Source organism: Chroicocephalus ridibundus, chromosome Z (genome assembly GCF_963924245.1).
Source record: "Chroicocephalus ridibundus chromosome Z, bChrRid1.1, whole genome shotgun sequence".
Classification (NCBI taxonomy): domain Eukaryota; kingdom Metazoa; phylum Chordata; class Aves; order Charadriiformes; family Laridae; genus Chroicocephalus; species Chroicocephalus ridibundus.
In genome coordinates this window covers 83,946,647-83,968,874 of record NC_086316.1, presented here as the reverse complement: position 1 = coordinate 83,968,874, position 22,228 = coordinate 83,946,647, and the positions used below count along the sequence as shown (strand labels likewise).

The 22,228-nt window shown below is 44.3% G+C and overlaps 1 protein-coding gene across 4 annotated transcripts in view; it reads left to right on the top strand.

The window, feature by feature from the left end:
- Positions 1 to 22,228, top strand: part of DYM (dymeclin) — a 241,013-nt gene that overhangs the window by 100,815 nt on the left and 117,970 nt on the right. For all 4 annotated transcript variants that reach the window (XM_063319472.1, XM_063319471.1, XM_063319469.1 and 1 more), the window contains 3 exons: positions 3,969 to 4,094; positions 16,169 to 16,282; positions 17,650 to 17,744. In XM_063319472.1, the coding sequence (XP_063175542.1) occupies positions 3,969 to 4,094; positions 16,169 to 16,282; positions 17,650 to 17,744 (335 nt within the window). The remainder of the gene's footprint in view (positions 1 to 3,968; positions 4,095 to 16,168; positions 16,283 to 17,649; positions 17,745 to 22,228) is intronic.

The following is a 22,228-nucleotide window of genomic DNA, read 5'->3' as shown; positions in this document are numbered from 1 at the left end:
TTTTTTAACTGTTTTAATAGATAACGTCTTGGCTTGCTTCTTCATTCCTGTATCAATCTCCTTCTGTCGTTTATATATAAATACCGTCATCTTCTGTTGTGCTTTATAGTACTTTATGATTAGTACAGCAATGCATCTTTTTTGCTCTTACACTGCGTCTGCTTGGTCGAATGAACGGGATGTCTGTGTGTCTTCCATAATTTACAGCACGCCACTTTGTATCATTTTATAAAATAATGAAGTTCCGTATCTGATGCTCTCAGGGATGTTCACAGCTGGAATTTGGCCGCCTTATTGAAAGCACTTGGCAAGGATTCTCCAGGAGGTGGTGGGACTGGTGAAACGGGGGTCAGTGAGCAAGTTTTTGCATAAGCGTGGTGTCGTGGTCTGTGGATGGGAAAATGTTGAGCCTTTTTTCTGTTTGAAAGAGCAGTTAACACCCGTATGGCAGGTAAAAATGCCACCGAGAGGCCTGCCGGTAAGAAATAAGCTCTTTCTATTGAATATTTTCATTTTGGCTGCTGAGTTGATATTTTCTTGCTGCTCAATGTGACTGGACCGAAATAATGTATACGCTGATGTATTTATATCAACCGATGGTACAGAATATTTTTTCCTGGAGCATAAATTTGGCTTAAGCAGGTTACTCGTGGGGCTCTGCGGTCTTGTATTTTGTTACATACTGAAGACAAGCTATTTTAAACGCCTTTGCCGGGGAACCTGTTCCTGACCTTGGACCGAATACAGCACCTGCGATTTTCAGTGTCTGTTTTTACCTCCCCCTTGTTTTCGGCTTTAAAAGTAACTTTTTGATGGCGTTGTCTTGCCAGTTAAAAGCTGCTCCTGATGGAGGAGTGTTAGTAGTAGTCCAGAAATTATAGTTTAATGACTATAAATAAAAGGCCAGCAATACAAAAAGAAGTGCTTATTGGATTCTCAGTACGCGGCTGGACAATGCCGTTGCTTAAGCAGATAGATACAAAAGTTTTAATTTACATGTGTAACGCAGAAGTGCAAGAAATGCATTTTACGGTTCCAGATAAATTTTAATATAATTAAAATCTTAATTTAATCGCGTATCCTAACTCTTTTATTTAAGTGGTGGCTCGTCAAACAGTTTTTGTTCTAAGAACTGTAAGACTTACCCTAAAGCTGTGTGTATCTCGGCAATCAGTACACAAAGGCAAAAAGCTTTTGGAGGAGGGAGGGTTATAGAAACTGTATGAATTGATTCAGTTTTCACCTGGAAATGGGAAATAGAGAGAGGGAAGTTGCCATTTGCCTCCTGGAGTTTGATCTGGTACGTAGCTGGAGAGAGGTCTGAAAGAGGAGCGGAAGGGAAAGCGTGGCGGGGTGGGGGAAGAGGAGGGCGCAAAAACTTTCAAGGGGTGTTTGGGGCAGGAAGACTGAACGCAGTGATCTGGAGAGACAAATCGCTCCTGAGCGAGAGTGATTTCAGTAGCTAATGTGAAATTTTAGTAAGAGTACTTTCACATATGGGCTGAGACAGAAATGCCTATAATGTCTCCGAATCAAGGTACCTGTTTGTAATGTCGTTTGTAGCAACACGCTTTTAGGTCTTGGAGCACTTAAGGAAAACAAATACACTTTTTCATAGAATCATAAATGGTTTGGGTTGGAAGAGACCTCAAAGATCATCTAGTTCCAACCCCCCTGCCCCGGGCAGGGACACCTCCCACCAGCCCAGGTTGCTCCAAGCCCCGGCCAACCTGGCCTTGAACCCCTCCAGGGATGGGGCAGCCACAGCTTCTCTGGGCAACCTGGGCCAGGGGCTCACCACCCTCACAGCAAACAATTTCTTCCCAATATCTCATCTCAATCTCCCCTCTTCCAGTTTAAAACTGTTCCCCCTCATCTCATGGCTCCCCTCCCTGCTCCAGAGTCCCTCCCCAGCTTTCCTGGAGCCCCTTGAGGGCCTGGAAGGGGCTGGAAGGTCTCCGCGGAGCCTTCTCTTCTCCAGGCTGAACCCCCCCAGCTCTCTCAGCCTGTCCTCCCAGCAGAGGGGCTCCAGCCCTCCCAGCATCTCCGGGGCCTCCTCTGGCCCCACTCCAACAGCTCCGTGTCCTTCTGCTGTTGGTGCCCCAGCGCTGGAGGCAGCACTGCAGGGGGGTCTCCCCCGAGCGGCGCAGAGGGGCAGAATCCCCCCCTCGCCCTGCTGCCCACGCTGCTGGGGATGCAGCCCAGGCTGTGGGGGGTTTCTGGGCTGCCAGCGCACGTTGCCAGCTCGTGTTGAGCTTCTCATCCGCCAACACCCCCAAGTCCTTCTCCTCAGGGCTGCTCTCCATCCATTCTCCGCCCAGCCTGGATTTGTGCTTGGGATTGCCCTGACCCAGGTGCAGGACCTTGCCCTTGGCCTGGTTGAACTCCATGAGGTTCGCGTGGGACCTGGGCAGGCTGGAGAGGTGGGCCCTCCAGTGCGTTAACCGTGCCACACAGCTTGGTGTCCTCGGCAAACTTGCTGAGGGTGCACTTAAAAATATTGGGGATGGAAATAGTTTGAACAGTGGACTAATGCAGTGAGGATGGTTGTCTCTCTTTTCCCCCATCCAAGGAAAAGGACTGAGGGGTTTTGCTGTACGTTAACTAGATCTTCTCAGAAAACTTGGTCTTTACTCTCAAGACCTACATTCACATAACAAAAAGGCATCGGCTCCAGTTTTAACTGAGGAGAGAGGGTTGTGGAGGATGCTTTGAAATGATAAAGGGAGGCTGTTTGCAATGTGTAATTATTTTTTTCCCCTCTGCTTTTGTTGTGGTATTGTCCTGACCCTGGCCAAAGCATCTGTCGAAAGGTTTTGTGGCCTACAGCATTTAGATCAATCCCATTGGTTTTAAGAGAAACTGTTGTGTGGGCTTTTTTTTAATATGTTCCAACTGTTTTGGGACTGGTGGATGGTAAGAGAACATTCTGGTAACTTCAGAGGCTTGTGAAGCACTCGGTGTCCTGGCTGCTCACCAGAATAGGTTTCACATGATTCATCCTGCTCCACTCAGCCTGTTTTGAAAAACAACGAGTCTTTAGGTGTCTAGAAGCTTCTTGGAACGGATTCTACATCCCATCCGCTATCTTGGAATTGAGAGTTTTCTCCAGTTCCTTTTTCCAGGGTATTTTGCGATTTAGGCCTATTTCTGCAGCCCGGGGAAGCCACGTTGTACTGAGCCAGTGGAAAGCTAATTTTCAGTTGGTAGAGAGACAACGTTTGCATCTGGATTAACTTTAGACTAGCATTCAGGTATGCCTGCTGTTGCAATGAAATCTCATTTCCATTATTATTGCAAGACTTTGGCTTAAGCTGTTCATCCTGGTGGAAATGTTGCAAGACCTCGGGCTGAACTCTCATCCTAATGTCAGCTCTCTTTGGCTGCAGCTTGTCTAGAATTGGAAAAACAGGCCTTTTCTAGTCTCAATCCAACCCAAACTGGTTCTTTCGCTGGGTTTACCTCCGCACACCAAGATGGGATTTGAGTTTCAGGTCTCAAAATGCCTCTGTGCACCTCAGCTCCAATACGCCTGGCTGTATTTGATGATGAAAGTCCTTTCAGAGCAGGGTTGTGGTAGCACAAACGATGAGGAACAATTGTTTTCCTGCTTGAACTGGTGAAAATCTTATTTAACAGTTTTATTTTCCCATAGTCTAGAGGGGAACTAAAGCTTTCAGAGCTGATGGTAACTGGTATGGCTGGAAATCTCATTTATTAGGAATTGAAATTCTTTGTCTGACCACAAGAAAGAATTTGTTTAGACTTTCTTGTGGAGACAGAATAAAACAGATGGAAGGTGTTTCAACGCTGTACGTCACTATTTAGGGGTGGTTATTTCAAGAGGGAGGAATTGCTATGATATTGTTAAGGGCAGAGTGATACACGGGAGGTTTAGAGTCTCCTCTCTTTATTGTCTGAGGTATTTGAAGACTAAACTAATGCACACGTTTTTGCCTTCCCTAAAGGTTCTGCCAATTCTTGAAATTCTGTATCACGTTGAAGAAAGGAATTCACACCACGTTTACATGGCTCTTATCATCTTGCTGATCCTTACAGAGGATGATGGCTTCAACCGATCCATTCATGAAGTGGTGAGTTGTTGTTTTGGTGACTAATTCTTCAGCTCCAAAAATCATTTGAATAGTTATTTTTTCCCGAAGATAAATCTGTATGTCAGTTTTCTCAGCAGAAGCTGTGTTCATCCAAATTTGGTGGCATATACGTATTTCTTCCGTAAGGACTAGTACCCTGCAGTTAGAAGAGTCATTTTCTGAGTAAAGTGAACAAAGGTGCTCCCTCTCGGAGGGGAGATGCCGCATATACCTCTTTTTCTGTCCTTTTTTTTGGTGTTTCCTGTTGCAAATTAACATAGTAATAGCCGGGCAGGCTGCCTCAAAGATGCTGAGTGTTTGCCATGGAAGTGGAGGGACCAGAACAGAGAAAAACCTTTTTTACTTCTCTTGAAAACCTTTGCTGAACCGGTTTGATGCAGCTGAGAGGAACTTTTAGTTGGACTTTTATTTTCCAGGCTGAATGTTGCTTCCTTACTTGGCATTTCTTTCTCTGTCTTTCTGCTAGATTAATATCTATTTTATGTTGCCCGTATAATATGATCCAAATTTTGACCAGCTTTGATGGGCCTTCCCCGTCTGTGCTGGAGAATACCTTGGATAATTATGTTCTAGTTTCCCGGCTTCTAAAGCTGTGATAATGCAGAAGGTACCTGCACCGATTTTATTTAATTTTTTGACTGGGGTGTGGAAACTCTCTTTTGGGGTTACGTGAAATTAATGAAATGCAAAAAGCTGGAAGCAAGTGTCAAGGTATCTAAACAGAGCTGTTCTTCCAGGGAAATTTCCAGCCTGTTTTGGAGGGAGCTGGCATTTTTTTTCTTGGTGCCAAGCGTTAGAATATTTACGCTCTGAAATTTCAGATTATTTCCTATGGCTGTGTATGTAGGAAGCAAGAAGGAGATGATGCTCATATGTAATTCCCTGGGAGTACCTTTTGGGAAGCAGCTTTTAGGAGGAGCATCAACTTTGCAGGTGGTTGAAACAACGTTTTCCTGAAGCTTTTGTCCGTCTCACCTTCATGTGCCTTGAACCTAAATATCCACACCGTACGTGTGTGATGGGTATTTTTGGGTTCCGTATCACTAAGTCATTTATCTGCTCTCATAAATAGAGCTTGTTGAATGTTGGAGCACAGCAGACAAGGCTTCACTCCTGCCCCGGTCTCTTCCCCCATCATTCTTCATTCATTTTAAAGGCTTTACACATGGTCTTTTCAATAAATTCCTTACCGGATAAGTAGAAGTGGAAGATTTCCCTACAATTGTTAATGAGGCTCTAGCTGTGGAACGAAAACATCAATCAAGTTTTCTTGTCCCGTTTAATTCTTGCCTTTGCAGCTAACCCTGCCCGAATACTTGTAGTGTTTCCTGTGCAATGTGGATATTAGTTTCCTACTTCCATTTAAATAAAAACAAAACCAAACCCTCACTTTGTTCCTTTTGCCCTGCACTGATTTTCTCAGTCCTGCCTTTCCTTCTTCCATCTCCTTGACTTAATGTTTGCTATTAATCCCGACTTTCACTAACTGCTGCTTTCTTTTACTCTGTGGTTGTGTCTTCTCACTCCGTGGTGTCCGGAGAGAAGCATCCATTCATTAATAGCGGTACATGGCCAGAGTTTCGGTGGTTTTGCTTCTTGGCTGGATAATGAGAGGTGACTGTGAAGTGCCTGAGCCTGCAGGCCCGTCTACGTGAGCTTCTTCTGTCAGCCCCGCTGCAGAAAAAGCTGTGAAAATGGAAACTTTTACCATCAAAAGCCAATGGAGTACTATGACATCGCAGAAGATAGATGTGGAATAGCCTTAATTCTTCCTCCTGTTCTCCTCTATTCCCTACTATTCTTTCCCTTACCCTTTTCTCCATCCTTTGGTGGATGGGGGCATGTTTCACTCCGAAGGAGAGTGCCAGCTTGGCGGCAAAGCAGATGCTTTTTCATCCTTGTGGTACTTTTCTTATTGAATTTGAAGGCTTTTTCTTGCCCCTCTGCTCTTGGTGTCACATGGATGGATTGGATGCAGTGATGGAGGAAGAAGAGGTCTCCCCTTATTGAGAACTTCAACTGTGCGCTCCAAAAGTTGCCTATGTAAACCATGATCATAGAATCATAGAATGTGTTGGGTTGGAAGGGACCATTAAAGGCCATCTAGTCCAAACCCCCTGCAGTGAGCAGGGACGTCTTCAGCTAGTTCGGATTGCTCAGAGCCTCATCAAGCCTGGCCTTGAATGTCTCCAGGGATGGGGCCTCCACCACCTCTCTGGGCAACCTGGGCCAGTGTCTCACCACCCTCATTGGAAAGAACTTCTTCCTAATGTCTAATCGAAACCTGCCCTGCTCTAGTTTAAAGCCATTGCCCCTCGTCCTAGCGCTACATGCCCTTGCAAACAGCCCCTCCCCGGCTTTCTTGTAGCCCCCTTCAGGTACTGGAAGGCCACTGTAAGGTCTCCCTGGAGCCTTTTTTTTCTCCAGGCTGAACCCCCCCAACTCTCTCAGCCTATCTTCATAGGAGAGGTGCTCCAGCCCTCGGATCATCTTCGTGACCCTCCTGTGGCCCCGCTCCAACAGCTCCATATCCTTCTTGTGCTGAGGGTTCCAGAGCTGGACGCAGTACTCCGGGTGGGATCTCATGAGAGCAGAGTAGAGGGGGAGATGTAGACAGGAGAGTTGAGGACTGTGATACCAACTCCGAAGTATTCTTTCTAGAAAGGATTCCTTATCTATAGAAAACCCACATTCTGTTATACTTGAAAAAAGTAGCAAGTTACCTTCTTCATCTGCTCGATCTACGGCGTTCCCGAACTTTACAGAGGGATGTGGATATCAAAATACAAATATGAGCATTGCGTCTTGTCTTGTGAACTGCTGGGGAATGGATATGTGGGTAGCGGGTTCCTACAGATCCCGTGATGGGGAATAAAAGTGTGGTTAGTGCCCCACTTTGGAAAAAGGCTTGAAAATCATACTGATAAATCACTTCCCGGTATCCGTCTTTTTCAATCATTTAAAGTGATGTTTCCAGGGACGAACGAGCAAGTTACTATTCAAAAACTCCAGTCTGAAGTAAGAAATTAGTCTCATATTTTCTTAAATATTAACCCCACGTCGCCCAGAGGCTGGAAGGGTGTTATAGGGCAGCAAAATGAATGGAGTCAAGGAAAGCTGTACAGGTATTTCTGTAAAATTCTGTAAAAACATCTGTAAACTTCTGTAAAAACATTTAGCGTCCGTTACACAATTGGAATGAAACTCTTATTCGCTGCAAATATTTATCAAATTGTAGCAATTACAGCGGGATTAATTTTTTTTTTTCCCCATCGCTCGGGGAAAGTAGAAAAAAAAAAAAAAAAGGGATTTGATGTATTTTAGGTCAAGCTGTTTTTCTCTCTGCTGCTGTGTATCCTGGGTACGGTTCTTATAAGAAACGTGACTGCGTGGTCCATTTATGGGCTATTTTCCTTTGTGGTATTTAACCCACATTTATTTCTTGATAATTTTTTTTTAAGATTAATTTTAGTAAGCACACAGTTTTATAAATCTTGGGATTATACCGACTGGTAAAAAAGCTCAGGAAACCACAGAAACTCTTTTTGACTGCTGAAATGTGGGGGGTTTTTTTGGTTTTTTTTTTGTTTTTTTTTTTTTTAAAATGAATGCAGAGTAAACGAGCGAATGCAAGAATTCCCTAAAGGGGAAAAGCATTTCTGATTTTTCTTCTTTGATTTATGAAATCGCAAATAAGATGACATCGGATGTCAAAATAACATCATCTAGTTCTTTACGTAGCAGTAATCTGTAGTACTTTATGCTGTAGTAAATAGCGAGAGACTGTAAATCACAGTTGGACTGCGTTTACTTTTATTGCGTTAACAAATATCCCACAAGCAAAGTTAGAGAAACTGAGAATCTCAGTCCTCGGTATATATAGAACCGAGTTCCTTCCTCTTCTTTGCATCTGTAGTTCTTGCCCCCTGAGTTGTAGGTGTCCAGGAGCCTGGTGTTTAAAAAGAGTAATTAATCAAAACCTCTTCATTTATTTATTTATTTATTTTCAATTATTCTTGCAAGACCACCCCACGTCTGAGCTTTGTGTTTTCCTTTTTTCCCCCCTTCTTAGTATTAATCTACGAACCAATGGGATTGTTGAAATGGTGGCACTGATTACAGGTAGATGATTTTGAGATTTAGGGTACTTCCGTGTTTCGTGCTTCTGAAACCCAAAATCAAGGGAGGGATGGTGCTGGTTTCTGTTGTTGTTTTTTAAACAGGTGTTTCATTGCCTACCTGCTAGGGTTGCTTTCTTCAGTTTGGGGGAGAGGAGAGTAGAGCTGACAGGGACTGGTGTGTAACTTCTTAACGTTGAATTTTTGGGTTGTTTAATTTATTTTTTTTAAGAGGACTATTCCAAGGCATAGTTGTCTCAGTGAATGCCATTTTCCAGTGCTGGTGTTTTTAGAGTTTCAGTGAGAGCCATTGACCATTTCTGGAGCCAGACTAAGGCATGAACATGTCTTGGCCATGGTTACAACTGTCAATGTGTTACTTAACAAGCTGGGGTAACTTTGTGTTTTGCATTAGGAATTTGAAATTTGGCAGGTAGCCTTTGTGCTAGGGCTCTGCTGCTGATAATCTGACTGTATTTGACCAAATTATAACTCTCTGAGGGATGTGGAGCAATCTGTTTCCAGCTGCACTGCAGACATGTAGCCGGAGGTGACCTGATGTCCATGGTGATTGAATATTGTCATTTTCACAGAATCCCAGACTGGCAGGGGTTGGAAGGGACCTCTGGAGATCATCTAGTCCAACGCCCTGCCAAAGCAGGGTCGCCCAGAGCAGGTTGGACAGGAACCCATCCAGGAGGGTTTCAATATCTCCAGAGAAGGAGACTCCACAGCCTCTCTGGGCAGCCTCTTCCAGGGCTCTGCCACCCTCAAAGGAAAAGAAGTTCAGATGGAATTTCCCATGTTCCAGTTTGTGCCCATTGCCCCTTGTCCTGTCCCCGGGCACCACTGAGAAGAGTCTGGCCCCATCCTCTTGCCACCCGCCCTTTAGCTATTGATGAGCATTTATGGGATCCCCTCTCAGTCTGCTCTTCTCCAGGCTGACCAGCCCCAGGGCTCTCAGCCTTTCCTCATCAGAGAGATGCTCCAGTGCCTTGATCATCTTGGTAGCCCTCGGCTGGACTGTCTCCAGCAGTTCCCTGTCCTTCTGGAACTGGGGAGCCCAGAACTGTATCCAGTGCTCCATCTGTGGCCTCCCCAGGGCAGAGCAGAGGGGGAGGATGACTTCCCTCAACCTACTGGCCCACGCTCTTTTTAATGCACCCCAGGAGACCATTGGCCTTCTTGGCCACAAGGGCACATCGCTGCCTCATGGGCAACTTGCTGTCCACCAGGAGTCCCAGGTCCCTTTCTGCAGAGCTGTTTGCATCCTCCCTTGCCCAGGGAGCACGTATCAGTTGAGATACGTAGCGACAAGCCGGAGCTTGTCTCAGTGCTTCTTCCAGCTCCTGTGGGATGGGACTTTCCTCCCAGTGATGCTTCTGTTACTGCATGGTTGAAGCCACATAGAATCATTTAGGTTGGAAAAGACCTTTAGGATCATCGAGTCCAACCATAAACCTAACACTGCCAAGTCCACCACTAAACCGTGTCCCTCAGCACCACATCTATATGTCTGAAGAAAGTCTGTCGGAACAGGAACCTGATGTGACAATGATTAGGAGAAATTGGAGGGAGGCTGTGGCTTGGCTTCATGAGGAACATGGGATGGGTGCAGTGAGGGAGAGTGAGATATGGATTAAACAAGAAAGAGGTAAGATTTGGGATTGCTGAGCAAAGAAATGAGAAAAGAGGCAGAGTAGAAACAGAGTGACAAAATGCTGGAGAAAGTGAAGTCAGACTTCTTCGTGATGAGAGTATGGGATGGGCAAGGTGTGGGTGGGGGAAGTGGAAGCCGGGAAGAGAAGGATCTGAGAAGGAATTCCCAGCAAGGAGCTGGGAATGAGCTGCGGCGAGGGGGGAAAAGGGAAGGGTGAAGGCTTGTGCATAACAAAGGGAACAACAGATGGATGAGGAAGATGTGATTGGAGACATTGAAGGTCCTCCTTGAGGTTATCTAGCTTGTTTCAGTCCCATTCCTCCTGTCCCATGGGGACAACCTTTGTGAGAGAGCGCATGATGGGACCTGGGACTCCTGAGCGCCATCGTAGTGGGAGTCAAGGAGCTTCCACTTTGATTGGCAAAGCATAGGGATGTGTCCCACAAAATAACGCCGCAAGAAACGTGGGCCTTGATTTACTTGTGGGAGGAGGTTACTTTGTGATTTTGCTCGTAAATGAGAGACTGTAAGAGATTTAATCAGCAAGTTGATCTTTTTTTGTTGGATAAGTGTGTTTTATCTCAGAGAGGAGGAAAAGACCAACCCTTGGGTATCATTTTAGAGCAAATTGAGTAAAATTATTTCTTTCCAATAAAGCATCTGGAACTATCTCCCTTTATGTACTATTGCTTTGGATTTCCATTGTGTGCGATGTCAAAACAAATAGCATTTTATACTACCCATTTTCATCGTTGCATTTTGTTTTTAAAAGTACGTTCAATTTTCCTGACTCCCAGCATTCAGACGTCAGGAAATGAAATGTGCAACCACAACTTATCCCTGTTATATTTATATATTACAGATTGTAACCATGACTTAATGATCATATACGGTTCTTCAAATAATAGGGTATTTTTCTTCTGGAAGGTTCAAGTGCTTGGCTTGAGGTATTTTTTTTGTTGTCAAAATGGTTCATGTCTTTCTTTGTGTAAAATCTTCTCTTGAAAACAGATGTATTCACGTAGTCGTAAATAAGCTGTTTTAAAGAAATCTGCTGATTAATCGCAACCAAAGTCACCGTCTACACTTATTTTTAGCATTTTGCAGTTGTGAAGGAACCCATTAACTTGCTGTATCTGGTCAGGGGTTTATCCTTAGCGACCTCGGGATGACCAAGGTCTCCTCTAGCAGCGTATCTTCTTGCACTGAAGTTCATATGTGTGATCCATTAATTACACAATTAGCCGCTTTTGAACTTTTCAGTTGCCTGTTTTGTGAAAACACATGTAGATTTTTTCATTGTCCTTCAGCCTGTTCCTGTTAATTGTCTGTGTTGTCCATCCCGACTAGTTTCCCTTGTTTACTGAAGCTCCTTGGATGACTTGGTTTCATTTAAACCATCATCACTTTGTCCTCAAATAGTATTAGTGACTTGTTACAATCGGAAATTACACCTTATAACGGGTTGGCTGGATGAGGGGAGAGCCGTAGATGTCATCTACCTTGACCTTAGCAAGGCTTTTGACACTGTCTCCCATAACATCCTCATTAGGAAGCTGAGGAAGTATGGGCTAGATGAGGTGACAGTGAGGTGGATCGAGAGCTGGCTGAGTGACAGAACTCAGAGGGTTGTGATCAGCAGCACAGAGTCCAGTTGGAGGCCTGTAACGAGTGGTGTCCCTCAGGGGTCAATACTTGGACCAATTTTGTTCAATATATTCATTAATGACCTAGATGAGGGGACAGAGTGTATCCTCAGCAAGATTGCTGATGATACCAAGCTGGGAGGGGTGGCCGACACTCCAGAGGGCCCGTGCTGCCATCCAGCGTGACCTGGACAGGCTGGAGAGCTGGGCAGAGAAGAACCAAATGAGGTTCAACAAAAGCAAGTGCAAGGTCCTGCACCTGGGGAGGAAGAATGCTAAGCACCAGTATAGGTTAGGGGCGGACATGCTGGGAAGCAGCTCTGAGGAGAAGGACCTGGGGGTCCTGGTAGACAGCAAATTATCCATGAGCCAGCAGTGTGCCCTTGTCGCCAAGAAGGCCAATGGCATCCTGGGCTGCATAGGGAAGAGTGTGGCCAGTGGGTCGAGGGAGGTCATTCTCCCCCTCTACTCTGCACTGGTGAGGCCACAACTGGAGTACTGTGTCCAGTTTTGGGGTCCCCAGTTCAAGAGGGACAGGGAACTACTGGAGCGGGTCCAGCGAAGGGCAACCAAGATGATTATGGGACTGGAGCATCTCCCTGATGAGGAAAGGCTGAGAGAGCTGGGACTCTTTAGCCTGGAGAAGAGAAGGCTGAGGGGGGACCTGATTAATGTTTACAAGTATCTAAAGGGTGGGTTGAAGGAGGACGGAGCCAGGCTCTTTTCAATGGTTCCCAGCGACAGGACGAGGGGCAATGGGCACAAGCTAGAACATAGGAAGTTCCGTTCAAATACACGGAAAAACTTCTTCACGGTGAGGGTGACAGAGCACTGGAACAGGCTGCCCAGGGAGGGTGTGGAGTCCCCTTCTCTGGAGATTTTCAAGACCCGCCTGGATGCAGCCCTGAGGGATGTGCTTTAGGCAATCCTGCTCTAGCAGGGGAGTTGGACTAGATGATCTCTAGAGGTCCCTTCCAACTCTGAAGATTCCATGATTCCGTGATTGCACATTTCCTATTTGTTTCTCAGCCTTCACCATTCTTCCCTTAAATGCATCTCAGGTCTCTTCCCCCTGTTCTGATTTTTCTGTCCTTTTAGCAAAAGGTGTTTGCTAGAAATTGTCACACTTGAGCCTCGTACCGGGGATGTTTGTCCCCGTAGCTGGCGCTGCACTGCTGTTAAACAGTGGTTTTCCCACCGTTATTTTATAGTCATTGGCTTCACGTCAGCTCCCCTCTGGGAAATAGGAAGGTGCTGGGAAAACGCCAGGTTCTAGGTAGCATGGGATAAGGGAAATATGTTGTCGTTTTGTGGGGTTTTTTTTATTTTTTTCAAGATCTGAACTTACGTTTTATCTCTTCGTATGTGGTACGGAAATGAGTTCTCCATCTCAAACTTCATCAGCTTACCTACTAATGTGAATTTCCTGAGCCTACCAAATATGCCTTCAGTCACTATATTTTTTATTATTTTTTTTAAAAAATTTTAGAATATCTAGTCTATAATGATATTTGGGATGTACCTCTTCTCGCGTAGGCCTTTGTATGCATGATTTTCAAAGCATAAATGGGTAAGAATCCTTTTAGGAGGTTCCTCCTTTTGAGGAGGTTCATCAAAAAACCATCAAGATCTTTCGGCGTTCAGATGCGATCTTCCCTGCAGTACTTCATGAAAGGGAAGCTTTCAGGTATGCTAGGAATAACGTGAGGGAGGAGAGAGCTTGATGAATCCTAATTAAGATGCTATTTCAAATGTCTCTCGTACTGTGAAAGAGCTTCAAGAGACGCAGCGTTAAGGTGAGAACGAGGGGTGGGAGGTAAATGAAAGAAATGTTACCTGCATGTGGAGTTCGCAGAGCCTGGAAGGGTAAAAAATGTTTAAAAAAATGAAAGGCTTTTTAAGTATAGTACTTATGGAGAATACCCTTGTCGAGAATAAGCTGCGTAGGATTCTTTTTTTTTCCACTTGGGTTTTGCGTTAGAATCTATTGACTAAGAGTTCTGATAAAATGTACCTGTAATTATGGCTTGCCCATTAAGTATTACTTACGGTAGGATCCTACATAACACTCAGGGAAATGTGATATCCTCTAGCGCCTTGTGTTAAATAGTACTGTGATTTTTGTCAGCAATACTCCGGTCACAAACGCTGGGAAAAGCCGTGGTACCCAATGCAGAGCTCGGCTTGGGGTGCTCTGTGGTGGGAGGGATCACAAAGCAAGGGCCGTGATGGGTAGCCTGGGCAGCCGGGCACTTAGTGGGGGCGTCATGCTGGGGGGAACCGAGAAAATCAGATATGTGAAGGTGGTGGCTTCTTTTCTGCCCCAAAGGAGGAGTCCTATGAGAAGAATTTTTTAAAAAAAGTTTTATTTTTTTCCTTTTAATTCTGCTATTTTGAATGTTTCTGATTGATCACATACAGGTCTGTCATGACTGCAGATTTTGCCGTGAGAGGAACTGCTGGGTGCATAGAATCATGATAGACCATAGAATGGTTTGGGTTGGAAGGGACCTTAAAGCCCATCCAGTCCCACCTCCTGCCCCGGGCAGGGACACCTCCCACCAGAACAGGTTGCTCCAAGCCCCGGCCAACCTGGCCTTGAACCCCTCCAGGGATGGGGCAGCCCCAGCTTCTCTGGGCAACCTGGGCCAGGGGCTCACCACCCTCACAGCAAACAATTTCTTCCCAATATCTCGTCTCAATCTCCCCTCTTCCAGTTTAAAACCATTCCCCCTCGTCCCATGGCTCCCCTCCCTGATCCAGAGTCCCTCCCCAGCTTTCCTGGAGCCCCTTGAGGGACTGGAAGGGGCTGGAAGGTCTCCGTGGAGCCTTCTCTTCTCCAGGCTGAACCCCCCCAGCTCTCTCAGCCTGTCCTCCCAGCAGAGGGGCTCCAGCCCTCTGAATATGTATGTCTCGGACAGAAGGAATAAATGGTATAAAATCAGGAGGAGCTTGGAGTAGTTCCCGGCAGTGCCTTTCCCTTTGTCTTCTGCACGTCATTCAGTGGCCAGTTCTCTCCATCTCCTCGTAGGAAATTGGTTGCTACTTCTCCATCCTCTCTCAGAGGAAGAAGAGGTTTTGCTGAGCAAGCCTGTTAGCGGGAGGAAGCAGGAATTCTAAAAGCAGAAATGATGTAACATGAAGGGTGACAATTCTGTTCACTCATCCTAGAGGTTAAGAGTTCCATCCAAGAGAAGGTGTTAATTAATAAAGTTGATTGTTGAGGCGGTTAGGGTTTGGATTTTTTAAGACATCTGCATTTTTTTTCATTGAACATCAAGTTGCAATGAAACACACTTAATATAAATTTAAAATAGGATGAGGGGGAATGGTTTTAAACTGGAAGAGGGGAGATTTAGATGAGACCTGAGGAAGAAATTCTCTCCTGTGAGGGCGGTGAGCCCCTGGCCCAGGTTGCCCAGAGAAGCTGTGGCTGCCCCATCCCTGGAGGGGTTCAAGGCCAGGTTGGCCGGGGCTTGGAGCAACCTGGTGTGGTGGGAGGTGTCCCTGCCCAGGGCAGGGGGGTTGGAACTAGATGATCTTTCAGGTCGCCTTCCAACCCAAACCATTCTATGATTCTATGATAATATATCAAATATGAAGTTATACAGAGTGATTGCTTTGTGTGGAATAGTCCTTGTTAAGCAAATTTTTGTTTTGATCCAGAAGAAGCCTGAATTGATAGAGGATCTTCTCCATGTTTTCACGGCAGTTCCTGTTAACTCATTTTATCTAGCCCTTTAAAATGGGGGGGTGTGCGGGAGTTGTGCTTATGTTTGCTGTATTGCACCCAGTTTGGCAGCTGAATATTGTAAGAGAAAAGAGTGGATTGATTCTCCTTCTACGATAAACTCAGAAATGGTGGTAAACTTCATCCACCCTGATAGTGGCGAGCACTGGAACATAGAATCATAGAATCGTCTAGGTTGGAAAGTGCTTTTAAGATCGAGTCCAACCATCTTCCTAGCACTGACGAGTCCACCACTACCCCATGTCCCTCAGCACCACGTCTACCCATCTTTTAAATACCTACAGGGGTGGTGACTCCACCACTGCCCTGGGCAGCCTGTTCTAATGCTCGATAATCCTTTCAGTGAAGAAATTTTTCCTAATATCCATCCTAAACCGCCCCTGGTGCAACTCAAGGTCGTTTCCTCTTGTCCTATCAATAAAAATAGATATAGACATGAAGCGCTTAACGCCGGTGATGAGTTTCTCTAACCTGTTAAGGGAAGAGACCTCACCTCTGGCAAGAGAAAGGCTTCAGCGCGAAGTCAACATTTAACCTGTTGATCTGCCCGGCGTCCTTCAGCGTGTGCGCTCTTGCCGATCAGTCAGAGCCCGTACGTGCTGCCTCTTGCCCGACGTGCAAAGAGGGAAGATGGGAAGGAATTGGCAACATTATTCAGGTGTCTAGGGTGGAACTGAAGTATTAAGTGTTAAAGGGTAAGATCAAAAAGAATATAGGAGTGTGGTGGCACTTGCTTTAGAATACAACAGGTTTTGTCACATTTGAGGCTGGAAGCTCGTTTACGTATCTTCAGGAATGTGAGAGTCCAGACGACTTTCTGTCGTCGTATTCAGACCGAAGTGCTGAAGAACTTCGTTCTTTTTTTTTTTTTTTTTCAGATATTGAAAAATATCACTTGGTATGCTGAGCGTGTCCTAACAGAGATCTCGCTTGGGAGTCTCCTGATACTAGTCGTGATAAGAACCATCCAGTACAACATGACACGGACAAGGGTAAGAGTTACGTGGAGCGCTTACGTACGTAGCGTGGCTTTCTAACTTCCAACAGCATTAATTCCATTTCAAACAGGGTGTGGGATGTTCTTCATCCTGTTGCAACCGGTTGGCATCTGAATTTACGGGAGGGAAGGAAATGGGAAGATTTATTAACTATTAACTAAGCAATGTTAAGTGGTTCTGAACTTGTAACACAATTTCTGGATGATTGCCCAGTTCATTGAGTAGGATTCTCTAAAGAGCATCATTCAGGCACCGAACTCATCTTCAGGTGAGAAGAAAAAAAATTCCTTAGTTTCATGAGATGAAATGATTCCTTATAGGTTGTTTGCCTCTCTTAAATTACTCAGAAATGGGAATTTCAGCTCTACTTATTGTCAGCGTTTTTATGAGGTAGGACCATGGGCTGTAAAACCTTTGCGAGCTCTAGCAAAACAAACCTGGTGCAACTTCAGGGCCTCGTATCAAATGGTTTCGTTTTGTGCGTTTTTCAAGCGTACGATTCTATACCTGATCTCAGACCTCTTAGCATGGTATCATACGCTTTTGAATATTTTCAACAATTAAAAGCAGAGAGGTTTTTACTTTAAAAGTAGCCAAAAAAATAATCACTTAAATATATTTTGAACTGGAAAACTTAAGGATTTAACTTATATGATCAGAAGAATTGGAAAAAATGAGGATGTTCGTGGCATATATTTGTAGGGTTTGGAATCGGTTATGTTATGTAAATGCATATTTCAGACTTAAATAGGGAAATCAATCCCTGTTGGGTTGGAGAAGTGGACAAGTTTGGTTCTGTGAAAACCCTTGACTTTGATAAGGGCCATCGTTTAAATGCTTATCTGGTCAAATGCTTTCAGGGCTGCTACCAAGGGGACCAGAACTCCGAAGTACCATGTGGTTATAGGTGTGGGATGTATAGAACGCTTTGAAAGAGTTAATAAGGAGATGAGTTATGAAGCAGAAAATACAAAAAAGGAGAGGAGGAGGAGAATATCTTCCTATATTTGTTACATCTATGATATCTTTGTAAATCAACATTGCTAAAGATATGAAGACATCAGCCTAAATGTTTCTGCGATGTACATACGTGTGTATACGTATACACACATATGCTCTGAAATCTGGATGAACCAATCGCCCTTTTATAAGCCTTAAAGTTTAAGAAAACATACTTAAACCATCACCGCGTATATACGCTTTGCGTTTCTGTGTCCTTTTGACCAAGTCCTTTAAAGGAACGTATATTATTACTCAGTCTTTCGAATGATTCCTGCAGTAGGTGTCAGTGTATATCAAAAGGACGGTTTGATGTGTCTTTTTTTTTTTTTTTTTTCCCGCTTTCCTCTCCTTTCTGACAGGACAAATACCTTCATACAAATTGCCTGGCAGCCTTAGCAAATATGTCAGCACAGTTCCGCTCCCTTCATCAGTATGCTGCTCAGCGGATCATCAGGTAAATATAAAGACTTCTCTTGAAACTCATCTTTGCTGAAACTCAGGAGTAGAAGAACTTGATTTTTTTTTTTATGCCTTAATAGGTACTGATGAACTAAATAGCGGGAATGATCACGGAATAACTAAATAATCCCGGGGTAAATCTTATTTGCTTTATACTTGAAATTGCTCTGAACGCCCATAAAAAAAACCAGTTTCTCCGTCTGAGAAACTTCTGACTTTTGATTCTCTTAACAGAACAGTTCAGTAGCTGCTTTCACACCGGAAGGTTTTTCAGGGATTTGTGTGAATTATGCTTTAAGTCGTGTATCATGTTGCTATAAAAACGCACTGAGTGCTGGTTCTCAGGTACTACGCAGGCTGGATTTTCAGCTTGCTTTACTTCTTCCTGTGTATTTGGCAAAAGGTGGATTCGTTAAATCAGACTTCTCGCAATGATCGTTTTGTGACGAGGCCCCGAAAATATGGGCGATAAAACCTACGCCCCTGCTTTTTCAACTGATAAATGTTATTAGCCTGGGTAGTAATAAATAGTCAATATCTTCTCTGATTCTGAACCAGGGCCATAACTTTAGAGAAGCGAATATTGAAGTCGGTCCTTCCTATTTTGTATCTGCTGCAGCCCACTTTGTTAAAGGCAGGTAATCACGCCTCGGGCATCCTTCCCTTGGCAGCCAGCCCTGCTCCATGGGAAACTGGGAAGGTCCTTCTTAATGGGATCGGGAAGAAACTGTTATAGGACTTGTCGAGTACAGACAACGTGCCAAAAAGAAGTAAATGATGATTGTGTTGCCTGTACACTTTGTAAAGGACTGGGTTAACGAGAGGTACAGCGTGTTCTTTAAACCGCTGCTCTTTAGGATTTAATTCTCGCCAAGGCCCTTCTCTTTTGGAAATGGTTGGTTGCAGAATTTTGAACGATTAACCAGGATGAAAGCGTTCTGCCGTTAACCTTTTCCCTGCTTGACACTCGCGCTCTTTTCATACCCTTGGCAGGGATAATTAGGGGTCAGAATTTGAGCTCTTTTCCCGTTACGTATTGCAGACGTTGTCTTAAATACCTGCCCTCTTCGTTTCTCAAATCATAGGTGTGGCATCTGGGTTTTCCAAGCATTTGCAAAAGTTGGCCTCTGAAATGGTAGAACCTGGCACGGTGTGAGATACGCTACCTTGATGCTCAAGAACTCGGTCTGGTTTTTAGTGTGATACTTTTGGTTTCCACTTCAGAGCTTTTTCCTGTTTTGCCGGTTTCTGATTTTGTTCCATTTTATTCTCCTGCTGTTTCTGCAGAGCAAAGTGAGATGTGTTCCTCTGGTTATATTTGGGCCAGGAAGAGGTTATCTTGCTAGTCCTATTACAGCCAACCGTTATCGCCGCTCAGTTATCTAGCTGTGTGGCTTGGCTTTTGTCAAAATGCTCTGAGTTTATGGACATCTGCTGTCGAAAATTCAAACTCGTGGTTCAGAGTGAGCTCAGCTGGGTTATTTTGATTTAATTGGGTTTTGAAATGGCTAAGCGTGTCGTCTGCTGGCTCATTGGGAGAGGGGGCAACCGTCACTAGAGAAGCAGCAACCTCAATGCCTTTGCACACACGTCTCATCTCAACCTTTCAACTCGGAAATGTTGAGGAGCGTTTTTGTGCTGGGAGGCTCCTCCCTACACCAGCTTCTTCCAGCCTTCTCACATGTGGTTTTCACTATCTGTAATAGCATCTTGGAGGCAGATTGACTCCCTGATGGTTAAGACCTGTCTCAAGACCCAAGGAAGGACATACAACACCCAGAAATTCTCTGGCACTCCATGTACGCAACATTTCAACAGTCTGTTGGGATATTTGGGTGCCGTATTCATCTCTCTGGACACACGCAGTTAAAATGTGACTTTAACATTGCTGCTGAATTTTAGTTGTGAAATAATTGTGCTGATTTTCTTATTGAAGGCAGACAGACCTCTGTTGTTGCTTGACATGGATGCATGTGGAAAGGGGGTGAATGGCAGAAAATAGGGGGAAAACATTCCATCACGTTGCGTGAAGGACCAACAAAGCCACACTTGAAATGTGCCAAAGAGAAAGAGAGACCTTAGAGCAAACATACAGCATGGGTATATTCAAAACTCTTAGTTCTTCCAAAGATGTAAACTCTTGGTAGCAACTATTGGTTGGTTTCTGTATGGCTTTTATCAGAGAGACTTCACACGGGATCTGAGCTGGGCAGCGTTAAAAATAATAACCAAACAATATCCAACCAGCTGTAGAATGGTAGGATCCTGAGAAGGATGCTGGCTATCTCCACTAGCGGGTGCTGGCAGGGTTGGAGCTATATTTTTATGATTGGAAATAATGTAAGGGTAAGTACAGAAAATGGACGTACTGATCAACTGAGGAAGCAAGACAAAAAAGCGATATGATATATATTTATCATAGAGTCGTAGAATTGTCTAGGTTGGAAGGGACCTTTAAGATCATCAAAGTCTTAACCATCAACCCAACACTGACAAAAAACATCACTAAACCATATCTCTAAGCACCACGTCTGCCCGGCTTTTAAATACCTCCAGGGATGGGGGCTCCACCACTGCCCTGGGCAGCCTCTTCCAATGCTTAATAACCCTTTCGGTGTAAAAATTTTTCCTAATATCCATCCTAAACCTCCCCTGGCGCAACTTGAGGCCGTTTCCTCTTGTCCTGTCTCCTGTTACCTGGGAGAAGAAACCGATCCCCACCTCTCTACAACCTCCTTTCATATATGAGATGATATTCTTACATAGTCCAAAGATATTCCACACTATTTGTTTTAAGCTTCTGCCTTCTTGTAGCCAGACACTCCGTATTATTTATATAGTGGAAATTGTAATGAAGGAGGTGACTTGAAATTTGAACCAGAACCAGAAGAACAAGAGGAGGGTGAGGGAAAGCAGATGTTATTCTGCGGGTAGAAAACTGTACGTCTGGACAGTGGCCACCACCATTGGCATTTCATTTGCCCCTACGATCATGTTTGCTTATAAATCAAAAGACCCCTACTCTAAAGAAGTATTAAAACCGGTTGCAAAATGGGCAGGCTGGAAGGAGGAGTCGGTTCCAGGGGCAGCCTAAGTCCCCTATGACTTTCCTGCTCCCGTGGTGGCATTTTCTTCTCAAGAGCTTTACAACCTTGGGTTCCCTGGCAAGATCAAGCACCATAAAAGTATTTCAACCTGATTTCCTATCAACATACACAGACTGCTTAGAAAGTTTCGGTTATCAAGAAAAGCAATAGGAATACACGTATTTCATAAGAGAGCGACGGTTTGAGGCATACACTCTCCTTCGTTCTCCTGCTTTATGAAGTCTCTTAGACACTGGTACTCAATTTAGCCAGCACCCATGGACCCAGCTTGCTCCATGATGCCCAAGCAGAATCTATATATTGAAATTCCTATTCTGGTTCCTATATTCTATTCAATCCTATATCCTATTCAATAGATACATTGAAATTCCTATTCAATGGATATATTGAAATGCCATCAGAGTGCAAGCGTCTCTGAGAAACAAACCGCAGTATCCATAATAAAAAAAAAAAGCGTTTTCTACGAAGGAAGAGCCTAAAAAGAAGACGGTACTTGATATTCCATAAAGTATTTTAGGGTGTAGTTTTTTAAATTAAGTAGCTGGGGAACCACTTAAGTTAAAATCTGCTTAGCAATACAACAGTCATAATTTAAGCCTCACCAGATGCTCTGATGATTCCTTCCTTAATGTGAGAAGTAATTCCATTTCCATGCGGGCTTTTTCCTAATCCTATTCTGAGCGGAGACTGCCAATTGTTTTACATTCTGAAGGCTATTTTCTGTGAAAGAATTAGCTGAGAATATTCAATATAGTCTACTTAAGAGAGGAGTAAAATACAACTTCATAACGTCAGGTAATTTGTATCGCGTCCCAGCAAGCCTGAAAACTGACGGATTTGTATAAATCTATCCCAGGCAGCTGCTGGAAGTAAAAATAGATGTAATAATGTTTTATTATAAGATCCAGGGCAGTATTCACTTAATGTTGGATGTCCTCTACTGCAGGCTGCCCTCACTTTGCCGTCCTTCCCACCTCTATCCGCTGTTACCACTGGTTTGGTTTTAATTACACACATCTATTTAATCAGCTGCGTCTCTGCGGAGCGCCGACGTTGGTAGTACCTTTAAATTATTATAAAAAAAAAAAAAAATGCAACTTGCGTTGTTGTCCTTATTGTCCCAAATGACTGCCGGAGGTGGCTGTGTAGTCTCTAAGGACCAAAGTACAACCAGGCGGAGAGTTGCCTGCAATGAGGGTAGGTTTTTTTCCTTTGCTCGGTTTCTATTCTACGATTACCAAAAAGTGAAGCCCCACACCTAACCGGCGTATTCGCGTAGATGTTCCATTTGTCACTTAAATCCGCCGGTCAGTTGGCGTTAATTCCGTTAAGTCATTTCATGATATTCAGCCTTTCTACAGCCAGCCCGCTC